General features: G+C 47.4%; 1 protein-coding gene and 1 pseudogene across 1 annotated transcript; one reads left to right on the top strand and one right to left on the bottom strand.

Moving 5' to 3' along the window:
* Positions 1-4,641: 4,641 nt before the first annotated feature.
* On the top strand, positions 4,642-6,475 carry LOC100845070 (protein G1-like7). The gene has a single exon (XM_003566309.4). It carries the CDS (start codon positions 4,680-4,682, stop codon positions 5,766-5,768), a length of 1,089 nt encoding a protein of 362 aa, XP_003566357.2. The 5' UTR covers positions 4,642-4,679; the 3' UTR covers positions 5,769-6,475.
* A 559-nt stretch (positions 6,476-7,034) lies between these two features.
* LOC100844762 lies at positions 7,035-7,552 on the bottom strand (annotated as a pseudogene).
* Between the last annotated feature and the right edge of the window lie 2,716 nt (positions 7,553-10,268).

The raw sequence follows: 10,268 nt of genomic DNA, 5'->3' as shown, positions 1-10,268 counted from the left end.
CTTGTGTCAAACGTCGTAGCTGTGAGCGCAAGTTATTTGCATAATTAAAAGGAACATATTTTTCTCTCATGATTTTCTTCATATCAACCCAAGTGTGGGGAATTTTCTTTTCTCTAACTATCTCATTCCACCATGATAATGCATCAAAACGAAATCTATACTAGCAATTTGGACCTTACGACTATCTAGTACATGGAAGCATGTGAATTGCTCAATTAGAGCTATTTCCCAATCAATATAAGCTTCAGCATCATTATTTCCATCAAAGAAAGGTCCAAAACAATTATTGACATTACAAGGATTGCGATATACCTTTTCCTTGCCAATGTCAACAAGAGACGAGGAGGATGGATGTGGTGAAAAACGCTCATGTCGATCACTTGATAGCATAGGCCTATTTTCCATCCTTTGTGTAAGTCCTGTCATGGTTAGTATAAGACAAGAAACAAAACACAGGAGTATGTTCCTATCAACTAATAGGATGTGGCTACAAGTCGCTCAACTCTCAAGCTAAAAATTAAGTTCTTACAAGTTTTTACCATGCAAAACAGGAAGGTGATGGCCAGCGGCGTGACCAAGCCCTCTGAAGATTAAATGTATCGATGCCTCGGTAACAAACCAACCTAAGTGTAGAATCTGTGGAGCTTGGAGGCTTTTGTGAGTAGCAAGGAATAGCAAATAATCAAATCAGCAATGCAAAGTTGAAAATATGCTCAATAATGCTAGTCCTAACTGCTGGAGTCGATAAGAACGAATTACAGAAATAATGTAAGCCTAGATACTGAAGAAGGTAGTAATAGATAGATCAAAAGATAGCACAACAAGTAAATCCCTGGGATTTTTTTTTCTTTTTTTTTCTTTGTGTGGCCTTCTGTTTGGCTTCTTATTCTTTTCTTCTTCTTTTTTTTTCTTTTTTTTTAACCCCAGAAACTCACGGAAAAGAAGGACCGGAAAACTGTACGTCGGTCTGTCGAAGAACAGCAAAGGCTGCAGTAAGAAAAATTCAGAAAAATATGGGTTAGAAGCGTATCGACACAAGCTTTCCAGCAAGGGCAAGATCACTCAAAACGGATGTCGGACGGTGGAGAAAACTGAGAAACACCGGGCTGCAGCGACGCCGGAAAACGGATGCAGAAACTTGGAAGCTCCGAAAGTCCACCTTACAAACCGAATTTCCTGATGCGCCTCGTCGTGAGCTTTCCAAAAAGTCCAAGAACGTCCAAATCCGAGTTGGTACGCAAAAGATACGCCCGTTTTACTGAACACGGGTCAAACCCACCCGAAACTAAAATTCTACTCGGACTCAGGTCCGAAACTGACTCGAACTCTTTCTCTCTTTTTTTCGTTTTTTTTTCTTTCCTTCTTTCCTTTTTTTTTCTTTCCTTTCTTTTTTGTTCAACTTTCCGAACAACTTGATCTCTAAACAAAATTCGATCTATTATGAAACACTTTCCAAAAGCACTCTTGATTGGACTCGGACTCGAACTCGCGGCTGAAAACTATAACTTGCCGACTCGATGTAGGACTTGAAGAGGGACACGGTGTAGGACTCGACGGGGGACACGGTGTAGGACTCGAAAAGGGACTCGATGGAAGATATGGTGGCGGCGGGAGATTATGGCGGTGGTGTGGCAGGAAGTTTGGCGGCGGAAGATTGATAAAGGAAACCTGCGTCACACGAAGAACAAGAAAATCAAAAGCAAGTTCGATCTAGTAGAAAAAAAATCTGAAAAACGATCCAATCTAATCCAGCAACTCGACACGATTAATGCAACAAAGATTCAACAATGCAAATACTAATGTGAAAATTGCAAGGCTCAGATTGGTTCTAATACAAGGTAACTAATTCTAATTTTTGTTTGGCTTTTTCTAGACGATAGGTAAAAACAGATCTAAACGATGGATAAACTGGAAAAATCTCACCGAGCAACCTTAAGCTCTGATACCACGTGATGTGGGTCGGGGTGGCCTGATCTTTCGATGAGATTGGTAACTCTCGATTTGGGTAGGAGGAGACGTTGACGATCCGACTACGGCCTAGGAGGCAACGCCTTAGCAATCGATACACCAACTCCAGAGGGTTATTGATCACGCGGGAGCACGATCAACCTGACCACGAAGGTCTTTGTTCCTGCAAGCAATCGAAGAACAAGCAAGAATAAGATAAATAGCGGATGCAATCTGAAATTGCGAATATACTATATCAAACCAATGTCTCAACGAGACGATAAGTTGGAGTCTTGACGACGGTAAAACATGTGGTCTAACCGACACACGCGATTACACGAAAGTAGCAAAGATGGCTAAACTTTATCTAATCAAAACCCAAGGCTCCTTAGGGGGGCTCATGGAGTATATAAAGGAGGAGGGAGAGATATTTTCGTCCACCTTGAGTAAGGAGGCCGAAATCCAACTCTATCTCTAACTTTTCTAACAAACTACAACTCTTTAGGAAACAGAAAAACAGATCCGTCAGCTTGTTTTGTCCGCCACGGTCAGCACGAGTCGAATCTCTTGATGGGGCTCCGGATGCGGCCTGGGTGATTAAAACAAATTCGGGTCTCCTGGCAGCTCGGACCCGAATCGGATTAACCTTTAATTCGTGATATCGGGGCTAGATCCGTTGGAAAGGTCTTGTAATTACCTTTCCAACAAGTACTTGTTTGCTTAATTTGGACTCCGGATGCGGCCTGGGTGATTAAAACAAATTCGGGTCTCCTGGCAGTTCGGACCCGAATCGGATTCAACTTTAATTCGTGATATCTTTCTCTAGCAAGCTCCGAATCATGTGCCGTTTGATTTGTTGGAAAGTACACTTGAAATCCTTCCCTCTCAGCTGTATGAATGCTTGATTCTTGTTGGCCCTTCCGTTTGCCTCCATCGTATCTCATCTTGACCTTGGACTTGAAAAGCTCGAGAAGATGCCTACGTAATAAAACGAGACAAGATAGTAGTAGCTCCGCCTCTTCATAAATATGACAATGAAAACAATTACTATTTGAATTCACCTGATTATAAATCTTGTCAAATATTATAGAATTGAGGGTACCAAAGGTCGTATCCATGGTTAGCATTTCCATATCAGTATCCATGCACGAACTTGACTACCTTCAAAAGTTTTGAAAAGCCCGTTGAGTCGCTCATCCAAAGAGATGAGAAGCCATGAGCGTTGAACCTACTTGGGCCGGGGATGAGCCCTAAACGTGTAGGTCGTCGAACCGCAAGATCTTCATCTGAATGCCAGAGAAGTATTCCAAAATTACAAAAGATAAAACCAACAAAAGCACCATGACACACTAACAAAAACTCAACAGATACTTATAAACGGATCCGCGAGTACACAAACCCAAGATCCACAAGATCGGGTACACTAAACTCACGGGGATTAAAAATCTCTGGCTCCGCAGCAACGCCCGTTGAGACACCACCACAGCAGAGGAAGAACCAGAGTACTTTTATTCGCGACGGCATCGCAATCTCCGCCATTGCGTCGCCGATCGGAACCAAATAATTGAAATATGCAAACATTTATGTATAATCTTAGAAGGAACCGAGGTTCCCCCCACCTCCCAGCGTCAAGACGGCGGCCGGAGGTGAGGGAAACGCTAAATCTTCAATGGTGACGGCTAGGGCAGAGTTCTCTTGGAAAACCTAGCCATCGAGTTAACTGATAGAGAAAAATTAAGAAAAAAAAACATTGGCAGCCCGCTAGAAGGGACCATATGGCCCATGCTCCCTGCCAGCCCAACAAGCCTAAACCATAGTCCTCTGTTGGACTGTTACGTGGATGGAACAAAAATTAAAAACAGCACGAATCTCAACATATATCCAATTGTTAATTAATAAATCTACTGAGAAATAACTATTTTTCAGTTGCCTGAGAAATAACAAATCCCAATACCATCATATTGGTTTATAGAAATAAGCATAGCCTACTCCAAAAAAGAACAAGAAATTATCAGAATCTTGGTGTACAGGATTTTCTTCCCGAATTACTTAGATACTGTGTAATTCCTCCCAGCGTTCCAGGTGATCAACCCAGCCCGAACAAATTAGGAGAGAATAACGACGAACAAGTGATGAAGTCAGTCGAGCGAAGCGCCTTAACTCGTCTACTATATCTTGAAGCCAGGACGGTCATCCGCAACACCCACCTCACTCCACCCGTCACTTTTCCCGGCTTCGACGATTGATCCAAAAATACACAGACGAAAGGAACAAAAGCAGGAGCTAATCAAACAAAACCACACGTCGGCAACCAAAAAAAAAGGTCCTCGGTTTGCAGGAGTTTTCGTTTCCTTTTCGTTTTCGGAGCATCACCGAAGGTTTGCATGTCGCATTGGTAGAGGAAATTGTAATTCGATTTAAATAGGGCTGGTTACACCCCCGATTTCATCAATACGGTAAAAAAGTTCAAACGTAGGCAAAAAAAACTTAACAACGGCCAATATATTTGGTTGGAAAAGGAAGGGAAGGACTGCTACTTATGTTCAAAGATACGAAATGAAAAGAAATGGCAGAGTAGTACTACTCCAGTACAAACCTGCAGGAACAACAAGGACGGGTACTTATGCCGAACACTAAGAACCATGATTTAATAAAGAAATCATAATAGCTGGACTCGACAGTGTGTAGTGGAGACGCTATTAACGCAACCAAAGACAAAAGCCGCAAAGGATATGCCACACTGCGAAACAAGTCTTCTTCTACCTCCCCACCTGAACCCATTCCATTCTCTCTCTCTCTCTCACTCTTTCTCTAGCTACCTACGTAAGTTAGCTATACTCTCTTTCTTTGTCCCCCTACCCTGCCGACAAACAACAAGGACTCGGCAGGAGATCAGAGACGAAAAGATAGCGAAGAGTGAAAGAGAAGACCGAGCTCCGACCATGGAGCCTGCCCCCAACACGCCACGAGGAGGGCCAGCGAGCACGCCGGAGGAAGCAGCTGGAACGTCGTCGTCATCAGCTTCCGTTGAGAAGGCAGAAAAACATGAGCAAGAAGCGCAGCCGCGGGAAGGAGGAGGGCAACAACAACAACTCGCAGTGCAGGCGGGGGGCCACCTGCAGCCGCAACCTCTGTCGCAGCAGCCACCCCCTCTCTCGGCGCCTGTACCTGCCGGTCTGAGCCGCTACGAGTCGCAGAAGCGGCGTGACTGGAACACCTTCCTGCAGTACCTAAGCAACCACAAGCCCCCTCTGACGCTGGCCCGGTGCAGCGGCGCCCACGTCATCGAGTTCCTCAAGTACCTGGACCAGTTCGGCAAGACCAAGGTGCACGCCGACGGCTGCGCCTACTTCGGCCAGCCCAATCCCCCGGCTCCCTGCCCGTGCCCTCTTCGCCAGGCCTGGGGCAGCCTCGACGCGCTCATCGGACGCCTCCGCGCAGCCTACGAAGAGTCCGGCGGCCGCCCCGAGTCCAACCCCTTTGCGGCGCGCGCCGTGCGCATCTATCTTCGTGAGGTCCGCGAGGCTCAGGCCAAGGCGCGCGGGATCCCCTACGAGAAGAAGAAGCGCAAGCGCGGGAGCGGGAGTGCGGGCCCTGTTGCAGCATCACCTCCGGTCGTCACCGCTGAGGCAACGTCGGGAGGTGGGAAGGACGACGAGGACCAGCCATCACGGTCTGCTGAGCAGCATCAGCAGACAACGCCAGTGGTGTTTCCTACGACTCAAACTACAAGTAGTAGCGCCGGCGCTACTACTGCTACTGCAGCCACCAAGGCGACACCGACGCCGAGAGGGAAGGAACCGGCAGAAGGATCGGCGTGATAAGTGTAAATCATTAATTAATTTTTCCTTTTCATTATTCCATCACACCGCCAAATTCTAATCCTGCACTGCACCATCAATCACAATTTAAGTTGTTTAATTGTTATTATAACTACTGCTGCTATGATTGATTTGTTGGTATGTATTAGTATACGAGAGAAACAGAGGTCCGTAGGATCATGCATGTTAATTAGATTGTATGGAGTACAAATATGAAGAACATCCGTACGTGCACTAACTTGAACAAAAATAAATTAATTTTCCGGAAACAAAGAAAGATAACTCTCTTTGCTTCATTTGGTAAGATGAATTAAGCTTCACTCTTCGTTGATTTGAGTGCAATAGGGCCACATTGATATGAATGTCTAGCCTATGGTGGCTAGGTCCTACTGTGATAATCAATTGATCACCGTTCTCTTAGTGTGCCTGCCATATAGGAGTATAATCTTGTCTATTATTATATTCCGGCCTTCAGTTTTGCCTCCATTTTCTTGGTCTCATTCATCACGATATCAGTCTCAGATGACACTATTCAGAAAGGGACGTGCAATTCTGATCTGTGGCTGCTGAGTCCTCAGTTTTATATATGTAATTTTTTTTTACAACATTAGTTGTGATGTCCTTGCAAAAGGAAAATATAAGATTTTTTTGCTTTGACTTCGGGGACAATGAGCAGTACTTTTAAAAATAGTTTTATGACTTAACAATTTTGATGTGGTGCTAATGTATGAACAGCTCGAAAGAAGTGCAAACATACACGAAAAGTTGCACATCACATGTCGGTATCGATACGATACATATCTGTATAACATAAGCCTTCTCGAATCCATATAATTGCTTCCGTTGTCATCTTACTTCTTTTCCAAGTGCAATGCCGTCCCTCTCGTCTTTTCCTTTCGGTTTCCTTCTGTTTTTGTTTGCTGGTGATCTCATCGTCTTCTTTTTCATCTGTTCTTGTAGTCTTCATTATCTTTGTACTTAGTAAATTGGAGTATTTATTGAAATATGCATGATCGACCTCACTGGTTAAGAGGTGAATTGTTCAATATTATATGGGTAAATTTTACAGAACCACACGTTTTGAGGCAATCTTCTCAACGAACCCCCAATTTTGCTAATTTGTCCGCAAAATCACATGTCTTGTGTCCAATTGTCTCACATCACCCAAAACAACGGTTTAAACGCATTTGATGGTATTTCTTACATGTGGGACCCGCATGTCAGGCGTCACGTCTTTTTCATTAGACCCGTTGTCTTTTTTTTTCTTTACCTCATCATCTTCTTCATGAAGCTGGCAGCCACCTGCTGCCTCGCCGCCCACCCACACCGCCGCCTGCTTCCCCGCCCGCCGCGTGCACTCGCCCGCGCCGCCGGCCCGCTGCCCCTCCCCTTCCTCTCTCCTTGAGTGCTTGTCTCCTTGTACACGACCTTGGTGAGAAGGATGTGGCGGTCGTCGTCAAGGATCTCGAGCCGCTCCGTGCTGTTGGACGCCGGGAGGCCGGACACCACGGTAACCTCGCGGACGCTGCCGACGTCCCCCGCGGCCAGCACGCAGGTACGCACGAAGTGCTTGTACCGCTGCGGGTTGCCAAAGCTGCGCACGATAGGCCACACGTCACGCACGGGCGCCGCCACCAGCAACGTGCACCGGTGCACGTCGTGGGCGTGGCGCCCCAAGGGCGCGCGGTCGGGGAAGGTGTAGTGTGCGTGCTCGGCACCCTCCTGCGCCGCACCCTCCGCCTTCGTCACCCCCTCCGCAATGCCCGCTCCATGTGCGCCTCCATGGCTCATGTTCTGTTGCTTGCCTGTTCCTAGTTGCATGGGCGCCGCCGCCGTCACCGGACTAGATAGCCGTCGTCGCCGAATTCTCTAGCCACTTGGATTCTGGACTTGCCAGACACCACAGCCACAGGGATCGCTGATTGGGGGCTCTCCTCGCGGAGGCTACAGGAGCCGACTAGCCGAGCACATCAGCTCGGTGGCGACCTCGCTTTTTCAAACTGCGCTAGTATGCTGCAATTCTGGTTTCGATTTTGTTTGTTGTTGGTGATTGGTTTCCAAGTCACAGATGGGTTCCAATTTCACCTTTGATTCCATACGTATGCCTTCCAATTTTGATTCCGATTGCAACGATCGTATGGGATGCTCCAGTTTGAAGTCACACGCAGCGATGGCGGTTTTGGGAGCACAGAGTGAACCACCGAACAGTTTCAAGTCACAGGACGCCCTCGGCCTCAAATATTACGCCGCCGATGCCCAGGCTTCTTCTCACCAAGGTCGTGTACAAGAAGAGCCAACAGGAATAAAAGAAAAAGGTGAGGGTGTCAGAGCCCGAAACTCCGGCACCGGGGATGCTGGGCATCCCCTTTTTGGTTCGGTCGAGGGCGAAGGGGATTGCTCCAACGATCGCCTGTGTGGCAAAAGACATGAAGTGTGGGACGATGGATATTTACGCAGGTTCAGGCCACCCAGAGGTGTAACACCCTACTTCCTGCTTTTGGCTTTGTATTTGATGAGTTTAAGGATTACAGGTTGCCGGGGAGTTTCCGGGCTTAGCTACTTGTCTCTCTAGGGATCTGCTTACTTGGTCGGATTCTCAACCCTCTGACCGGTGGCATTGGTCCTCCTTTTATATCGAAGGGGATACCACAGGTGTCAATGTTTACAACGCGACACGTTAGCTAAACGTGTGTCAATGCAGCGAGTAGTACTTCACTGTTGATCCGTGCTGGGATTCATGCAACGCCCAGGTCACTGCTCACGGTGAATAAATTTAGTCATAGGGTAAACGTCGTAGCCCTGCTATGCTAGACTAGACCCGCCGCTATAGCCTGTGTCGAAGCATTTAATGCCCCGTCTCCACAGTTCCGCTGACCCCACCTGTAGGCCCTGGCACGCATTGCCGGGAGGTGCTCCAGCACTTGCTCCAGGGACGTGGCGGGGGCAGCGTGTCTTGAACTTGCCGGGACGACGCTTCCCAGGTTGCCGCTGTAGGAGGGTATCCTTTCTACTCCGTACCTTGGCTTTGACGTTGTCGATGGTGTCAGAACTCTCAACCTCCAATGAGATGGTCTTGCCAATGAGTGTCTTCTCGTAGTCCTGTTGGTTGGCCTTGCGGGGGGAGCTTTCCGGGTTCGCCCTCCCCGGGAAGCTGACCTTGCGGGATCTCAGCCACTGCGACCCACACGTCCAGCATCAGTGGGACCCCGTGGACCACTAGTGTGACAGTCGCTGCCGGGCGTGGGCCGGCAACGTGGGTTCCCGGATCATGTCGTCCTCGGTCGGTTGCCAGGCTACGCCCTAAAGGCATCTCCAAGGGTTAGCCCCCATTTATCCTCCCCATTTGTCCATTTTGAGAGGTGTTCGGACAAATGGGAATGAAAAAATTAGCATGTCACCCAATGACAACCGCTATTTGCCCTCCCCATTTATCCTCCCTCCCATTAATATGTTTAGCAAAATGCTGCTAGAAGGAAAAGGAAAATCACTTCAGTGCCCGAAAGATCAAATGCAGAGCAACGCCAAAGATCAGTACTACATGCTATACGCTAGCAACAGCCACTTCTTTGCTATGATCTCATTTTGACAGCAAGGGACAATGAATTGTGACAGCTATTCATCACAAGCAGGCAGATGCAATCAACAATCCAGTGGTCAACAGATTGATCGCACAATCAAACAACCAACAGGCAATCAACATCAAAGGCCTTCATCGGGCAGAGATTGGTGCCGAATACAAATTCAGCACAGCTGCTCACCTGCCCACTAGAACACAAGACTAGCCACAACCAGAAGCAAGTGCCGTCGGACAGGAGGAGAGGAGAGGTCGAGGGACTACCTCATCTTGGGAGCCGAAGCTGCCCAGTGCAACTGAGGGCATCCCTGGTGCTTTGTCATCTTTGTCTAATGACGATCTTTCTATTCAAGATAAACCCAATGATCTACGCATTGGACCAATTACACTAGCACGTGCCAAGTTATTAGAACAATATGTGAACTCACTCCTAGCTGCACCTAATGTTTATATTGATGAGAATTATATACTGCCCAAGTCTTTGTATTTTTGTGTAATCCGATTTGAGGCTGAGACAACCGTGGAGCATGAAGGAGAGGAGGCCGCGTGCGAGGATCATCATGTGCTGTTATCCAACATCAAGATATGCGCGAGGGAGGAGAGGGAGGCAGGCGCATCACATATGAAGATGGAAGATACAAAATGTTAGAAGAGCAACTTGTGTGCAAGGGGCAGCCAACGACAAGAATGATCTGTCCACCACAAGTTGAGTACGAGTACAAGGTGCACCAAGACAGCCTACGACGAGTCCGACACATCTAAGGGGCACCCGGACCAGCGAGTCCTAGTTTAAACCAAATCCTATTTGAATTGGTTGTATGTGTTTGAGTCGAACCTAGTTTGAGTCTGAGTTTGTTTGTGTGTTTGGCTGCCCCTCGCCTATATATACAAGGGGTACGCCTAGGGTTAGAGTTGGACCACGTTTT

The sequence above is a fragment of the Brachypodium distachyon genome, chromosome 2 (genome assembly GCF_000005505.3).
Source record: "Brachypodium distachyon strain Bd21 chromosome 2, Brachypodium_distachyon_v3.0, whole genome shotgun sequence".
Lineage (NCBI taxonomy): Eukaryota > Viridiplantae > Streptophyta > Magnoliopsida > Poales > Poaceae > Brachypodium > Brachypodium distachyon.
The sequence above is the reverse complement of the archived record's forward strand: the minus strand, read 5'-3'. Positions and strand labels throughout refer to the sequence as shown.

Coding starts and splice junctions, on each gene's coding strand:
- LOC100845070 (XM_003566309.4), top strand. CDS start 4,680: ATGCCACACTGCGAAACAAGTCTTCTTCTACCTCCCCACCTGAACCCA.